This window comes from Drosophila ananassae, chromosome 2R, assembly GCF_017639315.1.
Source record: "Drosophila ananassae strain 14024-0371.13 chromosome 2R, ASM1763931v2, whole genome shotgun sequence".
In the NCBI taxonomy this organism is placed as follows: domain Eukaryota; kingdom Metazoa; phylum Arthropoda; class Insecta; order Diptera; family Drosophilidae; genus Drosophila; species Drosophila ananassae.
Window position 1 is genome coordinate 11,399,528 of NC_057928.1, and position 27,019 is coordinate 11,426,546.

General features: G+C 38.4%; 6 protein-coding genes across 7 annotated transcripts; 1 reads left to right on the forward strand and 5 right to left on the reverse strand.

Moving 5' to 3' along the window:
* Positions 1-188: 188 nt before the first annotated feature.
* LOC6493474 (1,2-dihydroxy-3-keto-5-methylthiopentene dioxygenase) lies at positions 189-2,055 on the reverse strand. The gene is made up of 5 exons (XM_001957794.4): positions 1,675-2,055; positions 1,507-1,584; positions 1,327-1,454; positions 1,165-1,258; positions 189-1,101 (listed from the first exon to the last, which is right to left on the reverse strand). Exons 1-5 carry the CDS (start codon positions 1,795-1,797, stop codon positions 964-966), a joined length of 561 nt encoding a protein of 186 aa, XP_001957830.1. The 5' UTR covers positions 1,798-2,055; the 3' UTR covers positions 189-963.
* On the reverse strand, positions 2,056-3,713 carry LOC6493473 (ankyrin repeat and MYND domain-containing protein 2). The gene is made up of 4 exons (XM_001957793.4): positions 3,377-3,713; positions 3,087-3,320; positions 2,483-3,028; positions 2,056-2,420 (listed from the first exon to the last, which is right to left on the reverse strand). The coding sequence occupies exons 1-4, from the start codon at positions 3,581-3,583 to the stop codon at positions 2,184-2,186; spliced, it is 1,224 nt and encodes a 407-aa protein (XP_001957829.1). The 5' UTR covers positions 3,584-3,713; the 3' UTR covers positions 2,056-2,183.
* A 340-nt stretch (positions 3,714-4,053) lies between these two features.
* On the forward strand, positions 4,054-26,805 carry LOC6506462 (CYFIP-related Rac1 interactor B). The gene is made up of 5 exons (XM_001957789.4): positions 4,054-4,271; positions 5,384-5,650; positions 17,035-17,298; positions 25,391-25,653; positions 25,713-26,805. The coding sequence occupies exons 2-5, from the start codon at positions 5,468-5,470 to the stop codon at positions 25,975-25,977; spliced, it is 975 nt and encodes a 324-aa protein (XP_001957825.1). The 5' UTR covers positions 4,054-4,271; positions 5,384-5,467; the 3' UTR covers positions 25,978-26,805.
* Positions 22,068-23,046, reverse strand: LOC26514163. The gene is made up of 2 exons (XM_014910096.3): positions 22,969-23,046; positions 22,068-22,909 (listed from the first exon to the last, which is right to left on the reverse strand). The coding sequence occupies exons 1-2, from the start codon at positions 22,999-23,001 to the stop codon at positions 22,283-22,285; spliced, it is 660 nt and encodes a 219-aa protein (XP_014765582.1). The 5' UTR covers positions 23,002-23,046; the 3' UTR covers positions 22,068-22,282.
* On the reverse strand, positions 23,472-24,344 carry LOC6493471. 2 transcript variants are annotated; one of them, XM_014908915.3, is made up of 2 exons: positions 23,777-24,344; positions 23,472-23,723 (listed from the first exon to the last, which is right to left on the reverse strand). In XM_014908915.3, the coding sequence occupies exons 1-2, from the start codon at positions 24,224-24,226 to the stop codon at positions 23,550-23,552; spliced, it is 624 nt and encodes a 207-aa protein (XP_014764401.1). In that variant the 5' UTR covers positions 24,227-24,344; the 3' UTR covers positions 23,472-23,549. The 2 variants fall into 2 exon arrangements, with proteins under 2 accessions (XP_014764401.1, XP_014764400.1); XM_014908914.3 differs by having other exon boundaries at positions 23,604-23,723; positions 23,773-24,344.
* On the reverse strand, positions 24,372-25,397 carry LOC123257124 (RNA-binding protein 25-like). Its single transcript, XM_044714848.1, has 3 exons — positions 25,255-25,397; positions 24,683-25,196; positions 24,372-24,622 (listed from the first exon to the last, which is right to left on the reverse strand). Exons 1-3 carry the CDS (start codon positions 25,332-25,334, stop codon positions 24,452-24,454), a joined length of 765 nt encoding a protein of 254 aa, XP_044570783.1. The 5' UTR covers positions 25,335-25,397; the 3' UTR covers positions 24,372-24,451.
* Positions 26,806-27,019: the final 214 nt, after the last annotated feature.

The following is a 27,019-nucleotide window of genomic DNA, read 5'->3' on the forward strand; positions in this document are numbered from 1 at the left end:
ATAAATATTAAATATAATATGTTGCACGCCCTTGACTCCTTTTATTTTTGCAATTTTTTTGTTTACTATATATGTCGGATCGAGTGTGTGTGTGTGATGAGGCACACAAGACACCGTAAGCCACTTAATGCATTTCACTCTCGTGGTATTTAAGATCCGTAAGCTGCATTCCCTTCCGATGTCCCGAAATGTCGGCTTTAAATATAGAGATAACGCGAGATTAACGGCTTTCGAGTTTCGAATCCAGGAAGTAGTCAGAAATTCACAGGACTACACCGATAACGCGCGAGAAGAAACAAAATAAAACGAAACTGTCCTCAATCGATACTTGGACGTTCATTCGAATTTATTTCACACGGATCTCGATTTTATTAATTCATTTGTTTTTAGTTATCTCCGCTTCTTTCCGTGCACGTCCGTTTTTCCGCGTCTCTTTTGTTCTTCTTCTTTTGTTGTGAGTGTTATCGGAATACCTATCTTCGAATCAGTGTGGCCAGATACCAATTGGCATTTCATACCAAAAATCGTATCGGCTAGGCCTAAAAACCCGCTAAAAAGCTAGCCCCCTTAAAATCAAAAGCGCAGTGTAAATCGTACCCTAATAATTATTATCTCTAAAAATGGGCCAAAACCCTTAAAAAAACATTAAATCTTTGAAGAAAATCCCAATCTGACAGCACTACTCCGAATTCCGTATGATGAACTCCGAATTCTGATACCCACTGGGCACACTACTTCCCCTATTATTCGTGAAACGGGTATGAACCGGTTAGATATTTAAAATTACATTTATTTATTAAATTACTTTTATTTTATATTATTTTTAGTTTATATAGTCATAAATAAACAACAACAGACTTATATTTTAATGTTTGATAATATAATTAGCTAATTTTTATTTAGATTATAAAACATTAAATTCAAATAAAACATATTGGTTAAAAAAATCAAAAATTAAAAGATTTAAGCCTTGTTAAATTGCACAAAGTGTTCAGACTGGTGTTTGACATAAGATTTGCGGCAATCCATTTCATCGGCGGGGCGATTGTGGGCGGTCCAGACCGGCTCCCCGACAAAGTAACGACGAGTGCGGATAAAGTTCTACATTTAAGGATTTAAATATTTTTAGTTTCTTAGAAAATAAATAAATACTGTAAATATTACATTCATATCCAGGCTGAAACGATGGTAGATACCAGCAGGAATGATAATCAGGTCTCCCTTAATGACCTCGATGCGCAGCCAATTTTCTTCGTCACTAGAAAACATTAATTATAATTAAATTAAAATTAAAATTTTAAACAAATATAAGCAATTTCCTCTTACTCGCGCACATCAAAGTATCCAGTTCCTTCCAAGATAAGGCGAATTTCTTCATCGGTGTGCAAGTGTTCCGTGAAAAACGCCTTCAGCTTGTTGGCATAGTCCGGCAGGCACTTTTCCGAGCAAGTTATCTGCAAAATAAATATTAGATTGAAATTTCTTTATGGGATTCATCGATCTTGCCTCATCATCGTAGGTATAACCCCGTTTGGCCCGCAGCTCCGAAAGAATCTTATCACTCTGGTATTCGTCCGCGTTGATCTGCAAAAAATTCAGTGAATAAATGATCAAGATAAGCTCGGCCGCAAGGTCAACAAAAGTTAAAGACGTAGTTGAAGTGATTCCACTGACTTTGAAGTATTCCACGCCGGTTTTCCGGTAGAGATCGGCCAGCTCCAGGTATTGTGGTGGATTGCGGTGGTGCTCCAGACGCTGGTCTGTCTCTTCATTGTCCATAAACCATATTTTCACCATTTTTAATGATCTCCAATGGACTTCTGCGGATCAACTAAACGAAATATGCCTCCAAAGTGGGGCTGAAGGGGCTATCAGCTGCTCGAGTTCGAATTTTCGAACTTGGCCGATAACCGATAACCGATAAATAGATGGCCCCAACGGTAAAGATTCAAAAGTTTCTTTGATTTTTTAAGTTTTTAGTCAATAAGTTTAAGTTTTGAATGTAATAGTTAGTTACTTGTAACTTAAATTAAGAATAAAAACTTCCAAGAATGATTTCCAATAAAAATTTTTTAAATATTGGGCAGTTTTAATTGAATTTCTTACTGAAAAGTCAGGACATACAATCTTGGTTCCATGTTTTATAGTACATTTATTTGCAATAAAAAGGATTACGCACTGGATTACGCAGTCAGCTTGGAGAGCTCCTCGCGCAGCTCAGCAGTGTCGATGTTACCCTTGGACTGGGGTTGCGACTGGCTTTGGTTCTGCGACTGGGCCAGCAGCCGGGCACAGTTCTTCTTGTGCATGAACCAGTGGAGGCGCTGGCACTCACGATCGCAGTACTGCACTGCCCTACACTTGGAACACTTCTTGTCCGGCTTCTCGGCGCCACAGGTGCTGCAATAGCTGCTCTCGTCCTGGAAGAGAATATGGACATTTTATTAGAATTCCTAAAAGGTTTAAAGACTAATCTACGTACCACAAATCCTCTCATGCCGTTGATGGCATTGCGTAGGACAGTCAGTGCTGGTGGGCCAGCTGAGGCACTCAGTTGTGTGGCTATCTGCCGGAAGATGGTGCACTCCCGCACCGGAAACTCTCGGGCGCACTCCCTTATTGTATACTCCACATAGTCCAATTGACCCAGCTTGTTCTCCTTCAGGACACGCTTCACAAACACCTCGATGAATTCATTTTTATTGGCCTCGCCTCCCGTTTCCTCGCCAGCGGGCTTATCCTTGTGCTGGGCCTTGAACTGCTCCTCGCAGCGTATCAGTTCGGCCAGAATCCAGCCTTGGTAGTGAAACTTGAAGGCCAGCAGCTCGTTAAGATCGTGGGATTTCTGCATCTCTTTTTCGCACATTAGGGCCAAAGTTTTCCGAAGACTGGATAGGATTCTCAGAAGACCCAGGGACTGAACGTTTAGGGCGATGCGCACAGGATGCAGATTGATTTCGGTGACAAAGCTGTGGAAGTTCTTTAGCAAGGTGGGTGGAATCTGCGGCTCCTTTTGTTGGCCGTGAACCTTCAAGGGGATTCAAGAGTTATAATTAATTTGTACTACCAATGAATGGAGTACCAACCTGTGTGTAGTACTCCAAACTGGACCTGGTCACGTAGTTGTTAATTGTCTCCACACAGGCATGGTTGCCCACAAACGCTGCCATCTGGGCGGCAGTGCGCTGGACACTGTTTATGGCACCCGGCTTGATTCCGGCATCCAAGAGTAGCCGGCACACGTGCGTGTTCCCCGAGAGCGCCGCAAAGTGCAGGGGCGTGTAATCAGCTCCATGCTGGTTCAGGTTTATGTCGGCACCCTGCAAAAGAAAGAGGAGTAGTAAAGGGTTGTTGGGTTATCTCTGATAATACCCACCAGTTCCAAGAGCAGCTGGACTGCCTCGCGATTCCCCTTGAAGCTCGCATGCGCCAAGCATGACATGCCGCTGTCATCCACAAAGTTAACGCCGCCTTTCAGCTGGCCCAGCAGCTGCTTGAAGCCACTGGAGTCGTTTTTGGCCAGGCGGTCCAGTAGCTGGCGCTGGACTTCGTCCAGCTGTGAGTTTTTGTTGTCCTCAGTCATAGTTGATGTGGTTTTCTTGAGGGTTTTCTGGTTTGGGTTTTCCAATGTGTCCAATATACTCTCAGGGTAGTGTGGCCGTAGCTTGGAAAAGTACAAAGACCAGTGCAGCTAATTCAGCGTCTTTTTGAGAGAAAGGACCTACGTTTTGGGGACTTTTACTATTTGAAACTTCTATTGTCCAGAAATATGTTTTTAATTCTATTTTAAATCACATACACCTAAAAAACCCATATGTTGATCTATAAATATATATTTATATTTATCATTTAACTATGTTGACTACGATTACTCAAAAATTAGCATTGAAATTTGAAATTCTATTTCCACAATACATTAAAAAAATGTTTGTCTTATTTTTCGAAATTTATGAAATTAATTTATTACAAATTGAATAAATATTTTTATGGTCAGAAGTAAGCAGCACTGGTGCAGAGCTGCCAGATCTTCTAGACGCGTTATACAGCTGCAGTGGGGTCTCTCTGTGTTTGCTTCACCTGGCCACACTGTGTTTTTTGATGTTGTTGCGGGGGCCTGTGTTTTTTTCCGCGAAAAATTCTACCGTAAACGGAGCGGAGAGTGCTTTCTTTTCTGTGTTCGCAACTGCATAAGGACTCGGTACCGCGCGATGCGTTCCGCTAGAATCTAAGCAATAATAACCAACTCAACCAATAAAAAAAAAAGATAAAAGGTGATAAGCGTGTTGAAAGAAAAAAATGAAATTCCAATGCAGACAAAATGTATAAATATTAAAAAAAACATAAAAAAGTGCTGTAGATAAGCGCGCAAACTGCCAGAGGAGGTGGCGAGAAAGAGAACGAGAAGTGGAGTGACAGCAGATAACGAAAAAGAGATAAACAAATACCACATAAAAAAGCAACAATTTTAATAACAACTACTAGCTAGCTCACTTGGTGTTTTTTTTTTTTGCAATTACAGTTCAGTGGGGGTTGGCTGGCCTCTAGAATGTTTACATTTGGTGTGTGTGGAAACAGGAAAATTGCCTTTTCCTACTTAGAACGATGTGTGAAAATTGGCCTTGCCCTGGCTTGTTGTTTTTGTTTACCATTTTCGATAAGTTTCTCGGTTTCGCAGCATTTCCTGCGAAACACTAACACACACACACACACATAGGCACACACGCACCTGGGAGAGTGGGAGAGAAGAAGAGGAAGACACATGGCCAACAGGCTCTCCCGTTGTTCTCTTCTCTTTACCCCCCGCAGTGCAATTTTCAACGCCCTTCTAGAATCACAAAAAAAAAAAAAAAAAAAAACAACAAAGAGATAAGGATACAGTAAATATTGCCTAAAAATAACGGAGAAATGGCCATGAAAAATCAGGAGATTTTTAGGGAAATTCTTTTTAAAAAAAATCCCTACCTACTTTTTTTTTGTTTTTTCTCTAAAAGATAAAGAATTCTAAGAAAAGTCAACTATTTTTTTATTTTATTAATATTTTTCTTTTAATTTTATGTAATATTATTATTTTTTTAATCAAAAATCTTATAAATTCGAATGAAAACAAATACTAGCCCTTCTGCCTTGGTTTTCCACCGCTTTTCCCACCCCTAAGCGGAGCATGTCAGATGCCAGGTTTTCCTTTGTCCTCCAAAAAGATGGAAACAAGTTTCCCCGATGCAGTTACTCCCCCTCACCCCCTCCTCTAGGCGACAACTTTAGCAGCTGCTTTTTTTGAAAAAAAAAAAATAAAATAAAATTTATGAATCCCTTTTTGTGACAACAGGTGCAACAGCTGCTAATGCCAGATCCCTCTCTCTATTTTTTATCTCTCCCTATCCAGTGCTGCATAATCCATAAAAGTGCTAATTAATAAATAAAAAAAAAAAATACAAAAAAAAGGAAATCCATAAGTTAATCAAAGAAAATGGGAAAGCTGCTGAGCCTGCTGTCACGCGATGACTCGAATTGTTGCGCAGCCAAGTCCTATGATGTCTTCCTGGATTTCGAGAATGCCGCGCCCACGGAAACGGAACGAGCGGTCTACGAGGAGGTGGAGCGAGTGCTCCGGGAGTCGGAGGTGGTGCTCGAGGAGATACAGATCTATCGGGTGAGTTTTTTTTGGGGCGTCACAGATCGGACTAAACCGGTTATTAGTTATTTATTTGAATAAGTACAGACTAAACTGCTAATCATTATACTTTCAGATATTTTTATTAAGAAATATAATGCAGTTTAAACACCTATACCTCCTGTAGTATCTAAGACTAGCCTAGCACTGATAATTTCAACAACTTGCTAAAAATAACAGCTGCCAGAACAGGCCACAATCGCCACAAAACCCAATAAACGAGCTACAAATTGAGTATTTAACCTTTGGCAGGGTGAGAAAAGAGGAAGAGAACCAAGTCTGTTATCTCTATGAGGGATTTCTACAAAATAAATAGAATTTTAAGAAAAAAAAACTCGCTAAAAAGTGGTTATTAGTTCAAAATGGTTATTAGTTGATAAGAATTATAATACCATAAAAGGTTAATCTTAAAACTACGCATTACAAATTAAGTGACTCATTAAGCAACTGTATTCTTAAGTTAGAAAACATTTAAAATTTTTGTTTTAAAATAAAAATTAATCTGCAGTTGTTTTTGGGACTAAAACTACTGATGATAAAAACTACTCTTTTGGGGCTCTTGGGGCGTCTCTGAGTCACACACGTGTGCCCGCATGGTGCGATCCGCTCGAGGTTCGGACCTCTTTCATTATCGTCGCTCCACTGACGTCATTAACCAACTTTGCTCTTCACACTCTTCTTTTTTTTTCTCTCTTTTAATTAGTCACCACCCCTGCATCTTGTCTATCAGAGGGTCTATGAATAAGATTATTTAAATAATATTAAAATAAAATAACATAAATGACATAATTTTTCAAGCCCTTGATTGACCTTTCTGGAAAGGGGGATCTAGAAATTCTAATTCGCATCGGCGTGTGTGCAAATTATTAATTTCGTTTCATAAAAAAACAGACAGTCTGGCGGTTGGGGTGCCCTGCCCCGGCAGACAATACAAAAAATGTCAACCCGAAGCGCTTTAATCAACGCAAATGAACTGGAAAATGTATACCAATGAGCTCATTTCCTTTGCCGGTGACCTACTTACCAAAAAGGGGGACCAAACCCCACAAAGACGACCTCGTCGGGCATTTAAACCCTTTCCAGAGGTACATATTTAAAATGCAATGCATTTGTGTTTTTTCTGCATTTTTTTTCACTAATTTCTGCCTGTAGTGCTTCTTGAGTGGGTGGCTTTTGGGGCGGGAACTGGTTGCCAAGGCAAACAAACTGGTTATGGGAGTTGCTGGCCTGGCGCCAAAAAGCCAACAAATTGGCAAAAAAAAAATCAGAAAAAACTGATTCTATAAATAGTGTTAAAATAACTGAAAAAAAGAAGAATTTAAAGCCTGGAATTAACATGTGGGGGAACTACTATACAGAATAAAAGAAATCATTAGACGATAATAGGCTTTTCCCTCCAACTTATCAGTCGCAAGCTCTTGTTAAATATTGGCCCGGACTAGATCCCGGACAAAAGACGACCATTGTCGAGTGACAAACAAACCGCAACAAGGTCAACAAAGGGCCACAAATAATAATCATTGTGAGAGCAGCCATTCAGTGAAACAATACCCACCTTCCCCACCAAAAATTAACAATAAAATATATAGTATTTAAGCCAGAAAGTATATCAACCTGCCTAGCATCGGAGATAATAATGTTTATGGGGTTTGTGGGTTAGAGCCAGTGACGTTTCTACTATCCTATACTAACTTATTATCTAATAAAGTTTGTGGTTTGCTATAAATAATAAATACAAGTATGTAGAGATGGCTATTGGGTTACTAGATCATACATATGTTCAGAGGCAGCCTTGGAAACTCTGAAAAATCAAGAATTATGGCTGGCTATGTGGTTTTTATTAAATAATATATAGTCTAGTTAGAGTCTAGATTGTCTGGCTTTTAAACCAAAAACATATTCCCCATTTGGTAGTCATGTTTCCTCGGAAAAACAGCTGCTTTCACTCAAATGGGGAGAAGCCCCTAGTTCCCAACTCCATAATATATGTGCGACCCATTTAAAAAGTCTGCTCCAAATAGGAGAAAAAAAAAAACAAAGTATTTTATCATCAAATGAATAAAATATATGTGCTTTTGAGGGCGAGAGACAGGCAGTCAGTTGGTAGTCACAATAATCACAGAAATGGAATGAACAGTCATTAGACACTACACTACCCCCTACTACAGTAGACCCCATCCATGACACTCCCACCTCCCCATCCATTCCACGAATAACTTAAATGATTTGCGCGAATGCAAAATCACAAAGCAGATGGGAAAAGAGAGTGGGAGAAAAGAGAATAAAAGCCAACTTCCGGCTGGTCAGTGGTCAGTAGACTCGGCACTACTCGGCTGGTCAGTCAATATAATGGCTGTTTAAATATTATACAATTATTACGGCAGCCCTTTTTTTTAAAGCCACAAAAATCTGAATCAGATTCCCAGAACACCAATTACTTGATTATTTTTATGAGACGTCTATAAAAAGGGAGACTTTATGACTGGAATGACTTTCCCTTAAATCCCTGTTTAAATATTCATTATTATAGTTTTTGAAAACAGTTTCAGACAAATATAGATAGCAGTTAGTTACTGTTTATAGTTGATTTATTAACCCTCACTTTTGATATCCATTATAGGTCCCACTTCCGTCTCAAAGTTAACCTTTGTAGTCCGTATAAGTGGCTGCCAAAATTGATATTCATCAGTCATTGCATTTCACTTTTCCAGGCCTGTTGTTTATGGCCCAAAGCGATCGAGTATTTATTTTCGGATTTCCGACGTCATCAACTACAAATCAATTGCGCCAAAAATAAAGCAACCTGAAAGCGTAAACAAATTCGAGTAAATAAAAGACTACAAGACTTTGTTTCAACAAACTATATGTTTGTGGATCTGTATCTCTCTAGAGTGCACTTTAAAAATATAATATTGTTGCCCCATTAGGCTCTGAGGTGGGTGGAAATTGAGGCGCAAATGTGGCATGAATTGGTGTCACTTCTTGGTACTTAAAAGCCCACATACATGTCTCTGGAAAGTGCGTTTCAAAAATGTATTTATAAAGATTTAAAAAATATTATAGAGCTATATTGTTTTACAATTCTGAAACGCACTGTCTGCTGTCTGGGTGACACATTTTTTCAGATTTATTGAAATGACACTGAGCTGATTCGAGTTAACCAAATTTAATTCAATTGAGTCGAGTATTTTTTTGCATTTTTTAAACTAATTTAACAGAGCTGTTTGCTTTAAAATAAAAATAAAACTAGTAGTCCTGATGGCCCTGATACCTGACTCTTAAATGGTTTCAACACTCCTTGTTACAGTGGCTTTAAAAATTGTCAAATGGCCAATTTACGACTTCTGGGAAAGGTCTCTTGTCTCCTGTCCCTTGTTGTATGTTGTTTGTTGTCTGTTGCCTGTGGCAGTCTCTAAGCAGCTTAGTAGTCGAGTGCAAAGTGCAACTTTTTACGACGGCGTCTGTGCAGAATGCCATTTATTTTACTTTTTTCCTTTACGAGCAACTGTTTGTTTGCATCTCCATTGCCGTTTATGCGTGTAATTTCCACAAAATAAACTAAACTCACAAAAGAAATGTGCTATTTTTTCAAGGCATTCTTTAAAGCATTCCCCTCTTAACCCAATTTAGAAAATTTTCCATTTTTTTTGGGATGGTTGGGGGTGCTAATCGATATGCCAGTCCCACAAACATATATGATTTATAAGCCTTAATTGGAAACAAGAGACTGACATGTGTAATTCTCTCAGTGGGGACTGCTATCGCCCCCCACATTTTCCTCCAAACAGTTCTCCTCGGGACATTGACATTTGTTTGGCTGCCTGACTGCCTGCCTGCCCCAGTGGAATGCGTCAAACCCTGGCTTCCGATAAGGCCAAACGGCTGTCGATAATTAAATGCAATCATTTGCCATATCGAAAGTTTCTTTTTTCGGCCATGGGCGTTGTGATAGGGTTTGAATGGGGGGTGGACATGGGGTGTTCAAAGTTGGTGTCATACAACTCTGTCGATTTAAAAAGTTTGTTTCAGTTTTTATTGTTGGGAAAGTATTTTAAAACAGCAGTTAAAGGACGAGAGAATATGTCTGCGGGGCTATATGATACCTGGTACTGCTCAAAGTATTTTTATCTCAAAAAGGTTGTTCAATTTTTATAGGGAAAGTATTTAAAGAAAAGGAGTTGCATAAAGGTTTAATAAAAACAACTATTGGACTGTATAAGTCAGTATTATAGATATAAGTTTTTGTAGCTTAAAAAGAGTATGATACCTAGTACTACTCAGAGTTTTTCTATGTGCAAGTACCGGGTATACAAATTTGAAAAACTTGTTCATTTTTTTAAGGAGGGGAAGTATTTAAAAGAAAGGAGTGGTATTAAGAATGATACGTGGTACTGCTTGGTGTATTTTTATCTGAAAGTTATTTAGATATTTTATATTTTTTATAAGAAAAGTATTAAGGTCTGTGAAGTTGGCACCCCAAATTTCGAATTTCAAGAAAATAATAACTGACCATTATTGACCATCGTTTGACCACTATTGACCACAAATATTTTCGTTTTACCACCTTCCGAAAAAAAATTAGAGCAAAAAAACTTTCCGGGGGCCAACTTCACACTAGCCCCCGGGCATCAGAAAACATCTTTTGACATTAAATTTTAACGCATAGACCAGTTTAAACGATTGACCATCCCATAAAATCGATTGACCAACCCATAAAATCACTTGACCACCAAAAAAAAATTTTTTTTTTTCATTCCTCAAGGTCATGTGTCGGGGGCAAGCAACCAACGTCAGAATATGAAAAAAACATGTCATTTGAAAGCATTTTTGCAGAAATTGGAATTATGATAATTGACCATCTCTCAAAAATGAATGATCAATACATTTGAGAAAAATCTTCGTTTTACCACTTCTCAAAAAGAAGATATAGCCAAAAAAACTTCCCTGGGGCCAACTTCATACTACCCCCATCATATGTAGAAACATGTATAAAAAACGTATTTTTGCGAATTTCGCAATTCTAATGGTTGACCATTTCTAAACATCGTATCAACATTATCCTTAACTAAAATCTTCGTTTTACCACTTCTCAAAAAGAAGATATAGCCAAAAAACTTTCCGAGGGCCAACTTCATACTAGCCTCATCATATGTAGAAACAGAAATACGTATAAAAAACGTATTTTTGCGAATTTCGCAATTCTAATGGTTGACCATTTCTAAACATCGTATCAACATTATCCTTAACAAAAATCTTCGTTTTGCCACTTCTCAAAAAGAAGATATAGCCAAAAAACTTTCCGAGGGCCAACTTCATACTAGCCTCATCATATGTAGAAACAGAAATACGTATAAAAAACGTATTTTTGCGAATTTCGCAATTCTAATGGTTGACCATTTCTAAACATCGTATCAACATTATCCTTAACAAAAATCTTCGTTTTGCCACTTCTCAAAAAGAAGATATAGCCAAAAAACTTTCCGAGGGCCAACTTCATACTAGCCTCATCATATGTAGAAACAGAAATACATACGTATAAAAAACGTATTTTATACTGGCGTAATGATACTGGCGTTCTAGGCGTCTTGCTCGCTTGTGCTTCCCCGTATTTCATCTTCTTCATTCTTTTTTAACTTTAACTTTTCCAAGAAAACACATTTCGTAAAAGTTTAAATTTTGATGTACCCAAGATTTTAAAAAATGATTCAATAAAAACTATAATTTTGGAAGTGGTAAAACGATGATTTTTGTTAAGGATAATGTTGATACGATGTTTAGAAATGGTCAACCATTAGAATTGCGAAATTCGCAAAAATACGTTTTTTATACATGTTTCTACATATGATGGGGGTAGTATGAAGTTGGCCCCAGGGAAGTTTTTTTGGCTATATCTTCTTTTTGAGAAGTGGTAAAACGAAGATTTTTGTTAAGGATAATGTTGATACGATGTTTAGAAATGGTCAACCATTAGAATTGCGAAATTCGCAAAAATACGTTTTTTATACATGTTTCTACATATGATGGGGGTAGTATGAAGTTGGCCCCAGGGAAGTTTTTTTGGCTATATCTTCTTTTTGCGAAGTGGTAAAACGAAGATTTTTCTCAAATGTATTGATCATTCATTTTTGAGAGATGGTCAATTATCATAATTCCAATTTCTGCAAAAATGCTTTCAAATGACATGTTTTTTTCATATTCTGACGTTGGTTGCTTGCCCCCGACACATGACCTTGAGGAATGAAAAAAAAAAATTTTTTTTTGGTGGTCAAGTGATTTTATGGGTTGGTCAATCGATTTTATGGGATGGTCAATCGTTTAAACTGGTCTATGCGTTAAAATTTAATGTCAAAAGATGTTTTCTGATGCCCGGGGGCTAGTGTGAAGTTGGCCCCCGGAAAGTTTTTTTGCTCTAATTTTTTTTCGGAAGGTGGTAAAACGAAAATATTTGTGGTCAATAGTGGTCAAACGATGGTCAATAATGGTCAGTTATTATTTTCTTGAAATTCGAAATTTGGGGTGCCAACTTCACAGACCTAAAGTATTATTATTATTTAATGATTAATATAAAGAATGATACCAGGTACTGCTCCGTGTATTTCTACCTGGAAATACCGGGTAAAAATATGTTGAACTTCTATTGAAATCATTGACTTCTAAGAAATCATAAGTAGATTTAACTATTTACACTCTCCCCCTAAAGTTAGCTTCTCCCTTGAGCCCTTGCACTGGCAGTTATCTGGAATACATTAGCTTTTTTCACTCTCTGTTGTGACATTGATAATTCCGAAGCCTATCTTATCTTTATGGCAATCACAAGCTGTGTTGCTATTGCTGCTGATTTTATTTCCATTTCCTTGCCTTTTAATGTTTTTTTCGATTATCTTGATAAATTACGCCCGCCGCTCGCTCGTTAGGACGCTTATAATTGGCCCTGGCCCTTGGGGAAAATAAGCCATTCGCACTTTTTTTTTATAGATTATTTTCAATATTAGCCCACGCACTATGTGGAATATATTATTTCACAACTAAAGTGATTCATAAAATTCGAGTTTTCATGTCGCATGTCGTTGTGAGATCTTTTTTCTTTGAAACCAATAACTGGGATTTACAAAAATGTTAGATATCTTGTTGGGTAATATCGCTATTTTTAAACTTTTGCATCAGCCTGCAGGCAATCTTTTAATGGCCAGGCTGCTATTGTTTACAAAACGGAGGCGGAGGCGAGTGATGCACAGAGCATCATGACACTCTTGTGAAAATGGAAAGTAAAAACGACTGTGTCCAGTCTGTGGATAATCTATCTCAGGGGCTGGGGCTCTAGGGGCTAGCGATCGTTGTTACAAAGACGAGAATACTATGAGTTCTATGAGTCATGAGAGGTAATGGCATGATTTCTTGTCCGAGTCAGCAGCTTTAACAATTGTAACACCACTGCAACCTCTAAATAGGGTTTTGCAAGCTCTACACTGAGAGATAATGAGTTACAGCAAAATTTATGAAATATTTATGAGTGGATCTATGAGAAAATTCTAAAACATTTGTCATCCGTGTTGTCGTCATCATCAGCTGCAGTTTGTTATTAATTATATATTTTCCGATGTGGTCGTGAATGGCGTCCCAGTGTCTGTGGGAGCTGGCCTTTGTTCTGGCCAGCTTGTGGCTCCTCTTACCTCCCTTTGACACTTTTTTCTTGCTTATTTTCATTAAAAATAAATTACGAAAAATTAACAGTCATCAAAGAGATTCCCTGTCTGGGAAATTGTTTTGGTCTTTTGACTTTACTTAATGCCGTTCCCGGAATATATTTGCATTCATTGTTGAGGTTCGCCGATTTTGTATCCACTTCGGTACATATTTTTTGTCATTTCCACGTGATTGGAATTGTAAAAAGCCTTCTCCATCAGTGATTCAGGCTAAAAAGGGATCAGAAAAGCTGTGTAATTTTTATGAAATATTTGTTAGAAACTTCTGTGGCATCTATGCAAGCATTCCATGCTTGTAAACTGAAACATCACCAGCCACCCACACTTTTCCGGCGCCTCGTGAAGCGCCAACCATTGTGGGCGAATTCCAAACAATTCCAAGTCATTTCTGCACTTTAGCGCCAGTTGAGATAAAAATGTAGGTTTTATGATAAAAAGTGGGAGTTCCAACTAGTAGTCACTAAAAAAGAATATGTGTAACTATTAATAATAAAATATTAATCATTCAAGTGGTTATTTTTGTGAAGAATTCTTGACCTCTAAGCTTAAACTCTAATTATGACAAATTTATTTACTAAAGGATTCTTTGGTTTTTATTAAATTAATCATTTATATTTTTATTATAATCCTACAATGGAATTAATTCAATGAAAGTATAAACAATAAACATGGTTAATGATTTAGAATAATAATTATAAATTAATAGTAACTAGGCAAACCTTTTGATGAAACACTAGTTATGACAAATTTAATATCATTGTTTTGATTTTAATATTAATAATTCATTGAAAAAAATGCCTTTTTTTTATGCTTTTTTATGTCATTAACTCTTAGTCATCATCTAGTTTAGTAGCGAATACTATTTTCCACTCTGTGATCTAGTAAGTGAGGTGGGTAGAGCTGCGACTAAAACCAGATCATGTCCACTAGCGCCGCACAACATTCCCAAGTGTCATTGGCAATTATCTAGGGCAGGCCCGTAATAGCCTGACCATATGCAATTCACTCCTCACTTCTGCATTTCCGCATTGCTGCCTCTAATTTCATTTTCAATTAAAACACTGCCATTCTGCGGCAGATGCAACACTCACCAACGCCAAAGTTAATTAACTATTCAACTATGTGTGGTTTTGAGAAGCTCTGGCTTTGGCTCTGGCTCTTGCTGCTCCACGGAACAAATGAAACGCTGACTGATTGGGCTTAGCCTAGCTGAGATGGTAGATTTTTAATTAAAAGCCAAACTAGAAACAGATACAAACTAGAAAAGGAAAAACGGTTCTTGTACTAGTACTCTTTCCAACCAAGTTCAAGTCTCTTTAGCTTGCGGTTGTGGGTGGTTTCTTTCTTATACATTTTTTTTTTGTCTGATTTCTTGGTAAAATGCTTAAGCAACCGGCACGTGCCTCCAAATGGAGCACATCGGCTTTTATGCCACATGCATCCCAGGGAAGATACGACCAGGGAAGATGAATCAACAACACAATTGCTCACTGGCATCCGCAGATTCCAAAGACCGGACGGATCCCCCTTTTGCAGACTCACCAGACAAAATGTGCTTCCTGTGACAAAATGTTCCCCTACAACACCTACATCTGCCTTTTGTTTTCTGCTTCTTTAAGACAGGGTGGGGCATTATCTAAAAAATTATTTATATTTCTGAAAGAGAGCCAAATTCTTGGCAGTGAAGAGATCATTTAATTATTACCTAGTCTCCCTAGGAAAAAAACCCAAAAACCCTCATCCATATGTAGGGAAAACACAAGTATTTGTCTACTCCACAAAATAAAATCTTTGCCTGAAATGCCTGGCATGGCATGCAAGTCAACAGAAGTGCACCCACACAGGCCAGGTTATTTCAAAAGGAACAAAAAATATACATATATACAAAAAAAAAAAAAACAAAAAACAAAGAAAAAGTCCGTACCAGACCAGAGAAGAATCACTTCCGTTGCATGACCAGGCCTGGTCCTTCAAGAGTCCTTAGAGAGTCACTGGCGTAAACGAGACAATGCCGTTGAATGAAATGAGAATGCACACGAAGAAAATCTAGGTCAGAGTTGAAGACTTTAGAGAAGGGTTTAAGAAGAGTTAGTCTATCTCCCTGTTGACTTTTTCCTCAGTGTACAAATACAAGACTACCGACTGTGAGTCAACGACAAAACTCCTCATCGTTCCCCCTCCATTTTGTTTACTTGTTTGTTTCTTTGCGTTTGGACGCGTTAAACATTCTGGGATGCATCAAGTGCAACAGCAGCCTCCAAGGACATGGGATCTTGACTTACAGACAGGTGTAAATTATGTAGAGTGAAAAGAAATGCCAGCACATCATCCCAGAGTCAGGGTTTTCATAAATGCTACCTGCAGACAGATGCAGTTGTAGATGCAGATGCTGTCTTATTATTATGATTATGCCAAAGCACTCGTGGATAAAAATGAGGGTTGCTGCTGTTTAGCACTAAGAAAAATTATGGCTTTTTAATGAGAATTAAATAGGTTTCATTTTGTATAGAAATATCTTTTGAACTCCCTTCTTTTATGGAAGACTTCCCTTTTAATTTTCTATAATTTTAATTTATTTTCCAGTGTTGTCTGTCTCTTTGTTGACTTTTCCAGCGTTTTAATTTTAAACACACAACACGTGCTAACCCCTTTGAATCAAAATAACCACACACCATCGCTTGTTTACCTTTTCACACACAGATACTTTTCATTCTGAAAGATACTTTAGGCCCGAGCCTCACAGCCCATTGAGCTGTGCGTAATGACAGAGTTAGAGGCTGATTTGTGGGCGGGGTTGTTGGCTATTAATAATACTCCTCCGATTTATGCCAATATGCCATAACACGCAACCACATATTACCGGTTAAGAGCATAATTATCACGAAAACTATAATTAAAATGGTTAAGTTTTAGAGTCAGAATTTAAATGTCTTTCTCCAAAGATGTGAAAGCCATTTGCTAATAAAATATTTAACCTGTTATTAGACAATTAAAATGCATTAGAAATCTGCTAAAAGGCCTCAATTGAAATAATCAACGCCATCAGCAAGATGATTGCAATTCCCGATGATGATGAGATGATGGCAGTTGAAACAAAATGCACAAAATGAACTCTGGAAGTCATGCAATGACCGTTCGTTAGCTCCAGTTTCCTTCCTCAATGCCGTGTGTGCTTTCCTTTATTTTTTTTGTTTTTAGTTTTTGTTTTTTTTTTAGATTATAAAGCATCGATAAAAATTGCTGCGCCGGTCAATGCACGCGGTTCAGTGTCCAGAGCAGAGTCGTTATTGTTGCATGTGCCACAGAAATAACGAAGCATGTTGAAAGCTAAGCTACTAGTTACTCACAGTTCGCTGATTGTAATAAAGTTTTTGTAAAAATCACTAGAAAAAACAAAGAGTTAGAAAATATTAGACAGAATATATATATCTTTTAGGCACTTTTTGTTCAAGTGTAGAACCATTCTAGAGTTTGCATGTCAGGCCTTCATTTCAATTGCAAATCGAAACCAGATAAGTGACCCGGAAAGTATTTCGAGGTTTACGCCATTTTTTACCCAAATTCTAGACCATTTTTTATGCAAAAGTTTATTGGCCTTTTGCAGGAACAAGAATTTCCAATAAAAATAACAATTTATTAATTATTAAACTTTATTTTTAGGGTGCTGGGAAGGAAATTCGAGAAGCCATCGCTGATCCATCCCCGGAGGTAACTGGCAAGGCCTGGGCGGCGGTACTGCCGCTGGTGAATAAACTGAAACGGTGCTACGAACACTCCATGGAGCTGGACAAGATTGTGCCCAAGCTGCTGGGCCAGCTGGTGGGCGGAAAGCTGAACCCAACACAACACCTGGAGACCCAGCAGGCGCTGGTCAAGCAGCTGGCCGAGATCTTGGAGTTTGTGCTAAAGTTCGATGAGTACAAGGTGAGTGAGTGAGCTTGGTTACAAGTTCTCCTCCATATTTGGCGACAGAGGAACGCCCACGACACGGCAAACAGCATTAAATGTTGACTTCTTTACTGCCAGTTTGTCTGTTTTGTTGGCCTTATGTGGGGGCTGTCGACAGCCGGCCCAAAACCAAAACTAAAGTCACAGACAAATCCAAAGAGAAGTCATAGCGCGCGTGGTTGCATTTTTAATTGATTCACTTTTTTTTTATTTTTTTGCTCGTCTGGCCCGACTGACTGACTGACTAACTTGGCTGAGACGAACGCGTGCTGCGGGTCATTGATGAAAAATCTTTGGGCCACCAAGCACATGCGTGCTACAGTGAAACACCAAAGGCACTTACGCACACGCAATTCAAATGGCCAGCAACTTGCCGGACCATGGCCGGATGAAGTTGCAAAAAAGCATAAATACCGATGGCCATACACCAGAGGTTAAGTTTCTAAGACAAATGTACTCTTTTTATTCAGGATCTTTTAATTGTTGTATTTTTCAAAGGCTTTTGTCGATCGTTCTCCACAATTTCTAGCATTACTTGAGCCACACCCTTCCAAACAGGATTGCCGACAGTTACCTGCACCATGTAGGCTCCAGTTGGGAAGGGAGTCCTTCGCAGCATTTCATCTCTCAGGACCATATTCGACACAACTATATCGTGCTGAAAATACAAGAGTCTTGAATTAGAGTCCTTAGTTTAGTGACTAAATAGTAATTACATTGTAGGGGCAGCTGTAATTCAGGTTCGAGAATTGTACCATTGTTTCGTAAAGGATATTGAACCAGGGGAAGCGCTTGGGATGACGCATGTAATTGCAAAAGTCCACCGTAACGTTATACATAAACGGTCGATATCCATTGAACCATCTGAACAAGTTCAAGTTTATCTAAAATGAGTGGAATTACAAGTGAACTTTAAACCTTATTATGTTACTTACAAGCACATTCTTCACTGGCAGCTGATGGACTTTCACGTAAATGAAACAGCCAATTTTTCCCCGACCCAGGACTTTCATGGAATTATATTTGTGGATAAGTCATTACTTATTTTTGGATTAATAATTTCTTTTTAATTATGGGTAATTATAAACCATAAAATGTTTCATCAGGCTTAAATAATTTTTTAACAGAACAGTGGAGCTTTCATACCCACTCATTTGTTAAGGGGGCAGGATGGTTTAAGACTTCAAAAAAATTTTGTTTTCAAAAATTTTTTATATAATAGAACATTATCTCAGGAATATCCTTTGAAAGTTTCATATCGATCGGACTAAAGCTCGCTGAGATACCGATTTTCTAGTTTCTTTCTCTCCATATACTTTCAATTGCTTTTAAAACTTTAGACGCGTTTTTCTCAAAACAACTTTTTCAAGTCGGTGCGTAACGTAACTCAAAAAGTAATGCTCGGATCTAAATAAAATTTTGCACACAACTTAAATACAATAAATACTTGCGGATGAACGAACGTTTTTTTTTTTTTTAAATATATTTTTACCATTTTTACGGGAAATATTGGGCTGATTTTTATGAAAAAATTGGTACCTCCGACTTTAGAACCGCGCCAAAAATTCAAAATCGCATATTTTTCAAAATGGTTTCGTTTTGTTCATCCGCACAAGAAACTAATATTTTAAGTAAATAAATTCAATTTTTTCATTTCTGATAACACTGTAAGGCCAGACTTTACGCACCGCAAGAGACCAATTTTTGGAAGCGACTCCGGCCGACTGTCCGTCATGGGATAAATAATAATTATTTCTTAACAAAAAAATTCCTAGATACTCTCCAAATATAGCCGTGTATCGTTTAAAAAAATTGAATAATTGTATTCACTCAGAAATGAAAAAAAAAAAATCGCAAAAATCTGTTTTTTTTCAGCCTCTGAAACCATCCTGCCCCCTTAATGTTTATTGGAAAGATATACTCTACAGTTTTTAAATATGCGAATGAACTGGGCTAAGACCCACCTTGCTTTGTCTGGCAACTGAGTGTGTCGGCTTATTGTCTACAAAATCGATTCATTTGTTGGCAAATCTGTGTGAATGGCGCATTTCCCATGGCTCGCTTCCGTTTGGCGAAACTTTCATCAAATCGATTCGCCGGCGGGGATGAGGAGTGGGGGAATCTAGGACAGGCTAGGATAGAAGTTGGGGCTACTGCTCTCTGGTGTCTACAACTTTGTGTCCCACAACGACTCTCATGATGATGATGATGATGTTAAACGCTGTAAACTGCACGTTCATTGTGTACTCAAAGTGTCAGCTGCCTGCCGCACAGATATAGCGATGTAATAGTTGTGTCCCTATATATATAGCTCGAAACGTGCCTCCCAACTAAGAGCCACTTCCGTTTCTCAATAGATTCTCCATTGTCTACGGATTTTTTGTGTTTGCTGGAAAGTATGCTGTAAAATTTATTGACTTTTCTTGTAACTAGCTTCGTTCTAACATTAGATTACAGATACTTTTATTAAATCTTAAGAATAAATATAACATTTAATTGTGCCTTTTTTTCATCCATTCTTCTTCAACAATATCTACCATAACTTGCGCCATACCTTGCCAACTGGGAGTTCCTGCAATTAATTGAAGCATATATGAACCAGTTGGAAAGGGAGTCTTCTCCAGCATTTCATCATCCAACACCATGTTTGAAACTATCAGATCATGCTACAAAATTTTTAATTTTCAGATACAACAAGTAGTTTTAGTTTTGTTAACAAATACATACGTTGTAGGGGCAGCTGTGATTGATGTTACTAAAACTGATTATACCCGAGTGAACTATATTGACCCAAGGATAGCGCTTTCGATTCTTCATATAGCTACAGAAATCAAATGTAATGTTGTACAGAAACGGCCGATAGCCGTTGAACTTTCTAAACAGACTCATGTTTATCTAAAAATAAATAATTCAAATTTAGATTTGCTCTGAATAACTCTGAATGGAGTTCCTACCATTACTTCCTTTAATGGTAACTGATTCATCTTGGCATAAATAAATATTCCAACTTTGCCGCGTCCCAGCACTTTCAACTCGCATTGAGGGAACTCACAAAAAGAATGATCATAGCACTTGCACTTTATATTTGTTACTTTGAACAACGCGACCGAACTTTCAATTATGATTAAAAATATTAAAACGGAAATTCCAAAAACCTTCATTTCGCCAACAGCAGTTTATGACTGAACATTTGGAACTGAAATCGACTTCAGGGAATTGAAAAAAATGGAAAAATAATTAAGTATTGGTTTCACTATTAAAATCAAATTAAAAATGCTTGCTAATTACTATCTAACATCAGGGTTTTTTAAAATTTAATAAAACTTACACTGGAATGTATTTATACCCAAATGAAATATTTCCTCTATTTTTCACTATTCACTATTATTTCATTCATAAACAATGCCGGTCTTAGATCTAAAGGAGCCCTAAAGAAAATTTCAAGAAATATATCAAAAATATTTTGATTCTAGATTGTGATGCAGTTTCATAGAGAATCTATCAAGAAATCGTTTAAGGCATTCCTCTCAAGAATAGGATGAAAATTGGCCAAGATATGGACATCGTTGTGGGCCAAAAAGACCTTCCATGCGACTTCTTAGCTTTTGAAGGGGACCCCCTAGAAAATTTCAAGAAAAATCTCAAAAATATTTTGTTTCTAGATTATGATGAAAATCTATTGAGAATCTAACTAGAATTCGTTTAAAGTATTCCGCTTAAGAATCAGATAAAAATTGACCAAGATATGGCCATCGTTGTGGGCCAAAAAGACCTTCCATGCGACTTCTTAACTTTTGAAGGGGACCCCCTAGAAAATTTCAAGAAAAATCTAAAAAATATTTTGTTTCTAGATTTTGATGCAGATTCATAGAGAATCTATCTAGAAATCGGTAAAGGTATTCCGCTTAAGAATCGGATAAAAATTAACCAAGATATGGCCATCGTTGTGGGCCAAAAAGACCTTCCATGTGACTTCTTAGCTTTTGAAGGGGACCCCCAAGAAAATTTCAAGAAAAATCTCGAAAATATTTTGTTTCTAGATTATGATGCAGATTCATAGAGAATCTATCAAGAAATCGTTTAAGGCATTCCTCTCAAGAATCGGATTTAAATTGGCCAAGATATGGACATCGTTGTGGGCCAAAATGACCTTCCATGCGATTTCTTAACTTTTGAAGGGGACCCCCTAGAAAATTTCAAGAAAAATCTAAAAAATATTTTGTTTCTAGATTTTGATGCAGATTCATAGAGAATCTATCTAGAAATCGGTAAAGGTATTCCGCTTAAGAATCGGATAAAAATTAACCAAGATATGGCCATCGTTGTGGGCCAAAATGACTTTCCATGCGACTTCTTAGCTTTTGAAGGGGACCCCCTAGAAAATTTCAAGAAAAACCTCAAAAATATTTTGATTCTAGATTGTGATGCAGTTTCATAGAGAATCTATCTAGAAATCGTTAAAGGTATTCCGCTTAAGAATCGGATAAAAATTGGCCAAGATATGGCCATCGTTGTGGGCCAAAAAGACCTTCCATGCGACTTCTTAGCTTTTAAAGGGGACCCCCTAGAAAATTTCAAGAAAAATCTCAAAAATATTTTGTTTCTAGACTTTGATGCAGACTCTTAGAGAATCTATCTAGAAATCGTTTGAGGTATTCCGCTCAAGAATCGGATACAAATTGGCCAAGATATGGTTTGCTTTGTGTCCTTTTAGGCTGCCCCCTTAACCCGCTCAAAACGTAATTTTGTTTTTAACACATTTTTAGTTAGCTTATTTATTTTAAACCTAATTTAATACATAGATAACAAATGTAGAATTATATTAGTAATGGGAGTAATTGGAGTAGAGTACTACAAATATTACAAAGAAATAAAACCTAATTTCTTGGCACTATTTTAGCCAAAAGTTGAATGGCTCTCAAGGGTTTAAATTGTGCAGGTCAGATAAGAGCGGAGTCCATTACTTTTCAACAAAGTCCTCGCCGGTTTGGTAAACTGGCTGAAGTCGTTGGGGATACTTCCGCAAATAGTTGGCAAAATGCTGGGCATATTTGGCCTCATAATTCCGTCGCCGCCAGGGCTGGGCGGGCTCAAAGTAGTTACCACCGCTGTTTGGGTAAATATTTTGGTAGTTGTTTGTGGCCAGAGAGCGACTGCCGCCGATTTGAACCACTTGCTCCTCCTCACGACGGGAGTCGCTGGAATCTAGTTCGGAATTGGCCGGGGGATATGGCTGTTGCGGTTGTTGGTAGTGGAAGTAGCCGGGCACATTGTAGTAATTGTGATTGGGAGCTCGTGTAGTTGGCCACTCGTCCCGTTCTTCCCTCCGCCAGTTGGGATAGGGGCGCCTGAAGGTTTCTCCGTCATAGTACTCGTTGAAGCCCGAAAAGGGCTGCTGGATCTGGTCCTGAGCCCCAAAGGCATTGTCATTGACTATAATCGGGGCACCCGACCATATAGACTGCACTTCTCCGGGTTGGTATGGCTGGGCATAGGAATTCGTTGCATAATCATTGCCATTAGGTGATGCATACTGAGCTCTCCCACAAGCAGCATCTATCATCAGCAGAAGCAGTCCAGCCAGGTGCTACAATCATCAATAGATTAATCATCTTTGGGTGTTGGGAATGAAAACAATCTTCTCACCAAGCTAACGATCCGTCCTGTTCGGGCCTCCATTTCAGACTGTTCAGAACGATTTATGCTAATAACGTATTTATATAAGGTTTTGCAACCGACCCACCGACCGACCGACCGTCTATATAGTATAGTCGGGCGGTGCATGATGATGTTTGCTTCCAGCAACGCCTCTGTCAAGGTGATTGGATGAGCAACTACTCTACCTCTAGAGCTCTACCTCTCTACCTGACTCAAAAAAAAATTCGTGGCGGCACAGCTCTGAAGTTAAGTTTCTCACGCACGTTTTCGATGCAGCCCTGACAGCTTCAGCTTAAGTACATACGGTGTCACCGCTTTGGGCCTGGCTCTAAGTGGTAAACAGACTTGCAGCCGGACAGGCGGCAGGCAAATTGCGGTGTCACGTACCGGGTAATTAGTAATTAGATTTCCAAGTCAAACGTAATTAAAGGCAATCTTCAGAGTGTTGAAAAGCGACTCAAACTCGCTTTGTTTACAAGAAAAACTTGAAATTTTTTCAAAAAATAGTTATATATTTATTTAATAAATCTAAAAAATATTTCCTTTTTGTTTAAAATTTAAAAAAATTATTATAAATTTGGTTGCAAGTGGAGAACAAAGAAGGTTCCATTCCGGGGAACAGGAAGCTGCTTTAAATACTCTCCTCGATCATAGGTATCCGAAAGTAATTTTGTCAAGGCATTGTGCCTTTCCTGTGCCTTCGTCCTGGGATATAGACGGCACGTACTTTCCTTACTCAAATTCTGAAGGAAGAAATTGCTTTATTTATAAAACAATTATATTTTTTTATACCAACTAGCTTCTTTTTTATGGTAATGAAGTTATCGGGGGAAGGCGGTTTACTGAAGGGTTCAAATTCGAAAACATCGTCTTTGATGCACTTGGCCAGGTGGGCGGCTATGGCGTTTCTGGCCCTGGCGTCGTCCGAACTTTGGGGCGGAGATCGCAGCTTGGTGATCCACATGGTGGCCATTACCTTGGGTCGAAAATCCAAAGGGCACACAGCTCGCTCCAGGATCTTAAGGTTTCGTTCGAGTTCCTCTTCGAGATCCTCGTAATTTTTGGCCAGCCTTTGATGCTCGTGATCCTTGTGCTCCTCATGCTTGCGTTCCTGTTCCTCATGTTCCCTCCTAGGCTCTTGCTTAGGGGCTTCACTCCTGTTTTCCTTCTCCGGCTTTCTTTTTTTCGTTTCACGTGAAGGCTCCTGACTCCTGTTCCTGCCCCGTCGGCCGGAGCGGATCAACATTGTGTGAAGCTTAGTTTGTTTTTTTTTTTTATTTTTTTATTAATTTAAAATATTTTCGAAAAAAGTCCTGTTCTCGGACATTTTAATTCTCACGTATGCTATATCATTTTTGAAGTTTGAGGCAAAGGTAAATGAAAAGTATTAATTTTTAACATAAAACATAGAAACTCCGACTTGGCTTTATTAAAATTTAAAATTTGGTTGTAAAATTTGTAGAAAACGTATCTAATTCGGACGCATATGGAGGATAAAAAAGGCTCCATTACGTGGAACAGGTAGTTCTTTTAGAAACTCGCCGCCATCAGATGAATTAGCAAGCAGTTGGGCCAAGTGGGAGTTTGAATCCTTTTGGGTATTCAAGGAAATGGCGCGACATGTGGTCTCCCGCGTCAGAAACTAGAGGAGGATTATGGTCAAGGATCAAGATAAAGAGTCTGGGATCAAGGATCTGCCTACCATTTTATTTCTAAGAGTAACCAAATCCAGAGGCGGTGGGATGTGGTTAAAGGGCTCCATCTCGAAGACACCTTCCCCACTGCACTTGGTCAGATAGTTGGCAATGATATTCCGGGATCTGGCCTCCTCCACGCTGTGTGGCTTAACTCGGAGCTTGGCCTTCCACATGGTGGCCAAAGTTTTGGCACGAACTCCCAGTTGGCAGAGCTTCTGATCGAACTTCTCCATTTCCTGATCGAATTCTAAGTCGAACTTTTCCATTTCGCCCGGGGAGTCGCCAAAGGAGGCCTGCATATGGGCTGAGTCGTCATGCATGTGCTTCTCCTGCTTGCGTTCCTCCTTGTCCCTGCTCCTGAATTCATGTTCCCGCTGCCGCTCCTGGTCCTTTTCCTTTTCCTGTTTTTGGTGTTCCTGCTTTTTGCGTTCTTGTTCCCTTTTCCGTTCCTGGTCCTTGTCCTTACGCTCCTTTTGATGCTCCCTCGATTCGTGTGACTTTCCGGCACTGCTCCTGCCCCTTTTGGTTGAAGATTGGATGATAATTAGGCTCGTCATAAAATTGGTTAAAAACTTACCTGTCGTCAAACATGTTTTTGAACATTCTTTGAAATGTATTACTCTGTTTTTGGTTCATATTGAAGGATTTCTCAAACATAAATGATTTGAAAAACAATAGAAATTTTAATTGATTTCAAAAATAATATTTTTCAGATGAAAACACCCGCCATACAGAATGACTTCAGCTACTACAGACGCATTGTGAGCCGACAGCGTCTGGACTCTACGGAAAATATGCTGGTCAGCACGGAGCTGGCTAACCGGATGTCCCTCTTCTACGCCCATGCCACGCCCATGCTCAAGGTACTGAGTGAGGCCACCTCAAAGTTCGTCAACGATAATGCGGATGATGTCCAGAATACGACAGAGACGCTCGGCACCATGGCCAAGGTGTGCCTGAGGATGCTCGAGAATCCGTAAGATTTTAAATACTTAATATCTTTGAACTTCAACTAACTCGGATTTCTTTTTCCAGAAAACTTCTGCAACAGATCGAGCGGGAAGATACAAAAATGCTGGTGCTGCGTGTGATGGTGGGCCTGGTGATCCTCTACGACCATGTCCATCCGGAGGGTGCCTTCGTTCGAGGGGCTCATGTGGATGTGAAGGGATGTGTGCGACTGTTGCAGGCGCAGCCAGCCATCAAGGCGGAGCCCCTTCTCAATGCCCTGCGGTACACGACAAAGCATCTGAACGAGGAGAACACGCCGAAGAACATACTCCGCATGCTGGCCGCATAATATCGGATAATGTCGGACGGATAATGGAGATGGATGGAATGGCGAGAAGATAATTCATTAACGTTAATTTTATGTGTATGCGTATCGATTTAAATGGTTTTATTTTATTTATGTAATTAGTAGGCCTCTGTATTATTTGTAAAGATTGTGAACGCGAGTGTGTTGTGCTAGTAGGAGGAGGCAGCCTCTAGTTTTATTTTTAAACCTGTGTGCATTTCCAGAAATTGTTTTTTCGTTTATGGCGTTTATTTAGCCTCCAGCCTCCGCGAAAATGATCAAAGTCGATGGACCGATGTGGCCCGATGTGGAACGCATATATCAGCAGCATCAGCAACAATATTTAGTTGATAATCTAGCCCTAATGTTAAGCAATTGAAGATGAGAACCAGAACCTTATTAACCTAACAACAAATTAGCGCAAAAGTTGTGTAGATGTCGATGTCGATGGTATTTTGATGGGAGATATATATGTATGAGAGATAAATCCTAAAATTTCACTAAAGCAGAGATTATAAATATAAAAAGCAACAATTTTAAATCAAATTTAGAGTATTTTTTGTACATGACCGGAGTGTTGGCGATTACTTGAAAGTGAATGTAGAACAAAGTGTAAAGATCTAAATAATGCATAAATTAATTGATTAAACTATATAAAAAATAAACACAAACGAATTGTAGGAATTAAACGCCTAAACACTCAACTGAACCACAAGCAAAAAGCGGATGCATTTATAAAAGATATATATATATATATATATATATATTATATATATTTCCACGCCGTCAACTTTGATAAACGTATTTAAATAATAAAATCTACAAAATAAATTTGAGCTGCGCAATAATAATAATTTTTAAGATTTACAAATAGACATAAAATAAAAAAAGGCAAAACTTAACGCATACAATTTGTACCAAAAAATGAAAATTATAAAAAACAAAAAAACACATGCCGATCACACAAACTAAATAAAGAATTATATATGCGATGAAAATGAAAAAGAAACTGAAGAAAAGAAACTATAGAGAATGCTGAATCAAA

Excerpts from the sequence above, each read along its gene's own strand:
- LOC6493474 (XM_001957794.4), bottom strand. The coding sequence starts at position 1,797 with ATGGTGAAAATATGGTTTATGGACAATGAAGAGACAGACCAGCGTCTG. Across the intron at positions 1,585-1,674 it reads CCGGCGTGGAATACTTCAAA|ATCAACGCGGACGAATACCA; the intron begins GTCAGTGGAATC and ends AATTTTTTGCAG. Across the intron at positions 1,102-1,164 it reads GTTTCAGCCTGGATATGAAT|AACTTTATCCGCACTCGTCG; the intron begins GTAATATTTACA and ends CCTTAAATGTAG.
- LOC6493473 (XM_001957793.4), bottom strand. The coding sequence starts at position 3,583 with ATGACTGAGGACAACAAAAACTCACAGCTGGACGAAGTCCAGCGCCAG. Across the intron at positions 3,321-3,376 it reads TCCAGCTGCTCTTGGAACTG|GGTGCCGACATAAACCTGAA; the intron begins GTGGGTATTATC and ends TTTCTTTTGCAG. Across the intron at positions 2,421-2,482 it reads ACGGCATGAGAGGATTTGTG|GACGAGAGCAGCTATTGCAG; the intron begins GTACGTAGATTA and ends ATTCTCTTCCAG.
- LOC6506462 (XM_001957789.4), top strand. The coding sequence starts at position 5,468 with ATGGGAAAGCTGCTGAGCCTGCTGTCACGCGATGACTCGAATTGTTGC. Across the intron at positions 5,651-17,034 it reads AGGAGATACAGATCTATCGG|GGTGCTGGGAAGGAAATTCG; the intron begins GTGAGTTTTTTT and ends CTTTATTTTTAG. Across the intron at positions 25,654-25,712 it reads CTGAGGATGCTCGAGAATCC|AAAACTTCTGCAACAGATCG; the intron begins GTAAGATTTTAA and ends TTCTTTTTCCAG.
- LOC26514163 (XM_014910096.3), bottom strand. The coding sequence starts at position 23,001 with ATGGAGGCCCGAACAGGACGGATCGTTAGCTTG. Across the intron at positions 22,910-22,968 it reads CAGGACGGATCGTTAGCTTG|CACCTGGCTGGACTGCTTCT; the intron begins GTGAGAAGATTG and ends TGATGATTGTAG.
- LOC6493471 (XM_014908915.3), bottom strand. The coding sequence starts at position 24,226 with ATGTTGATCCGCTCCGGCCGACGGGGCAGGAACAGGAGTCAGGAGCCT. Across the intron at positions 23,724-23,776 it reads TTACCATAAAAAAGAAGCTA|AATTTGAGTAAGGAAAGTAC; the intron begins GTTGGTATAAAA and ends TTCTTCCTTCAG.
- LOC123257124 (XM_044714848.1), bottom strand. The coding sequence starts at position 25,334 with ATGTTTGAGAAATCCTTCAATATGAACCAAAAACAGAGTAATACATTT. Across the intron at positions 25,197-25,254 it reads AAAAACATGTTTGACGACAG|GGGCAGGAGCAGTGCCGGAA; the intron begins GTAAGTTTTTAA and ends TTCAACCAAAAG. Across the intron at positions 24,623-24,682 it reads TTACTCTTAGAAATAAAATG|TTTCTGACGCGGGAGACCAC; the intron begins GTAGGCAGATCC and ends ATCCTCCTCTAG.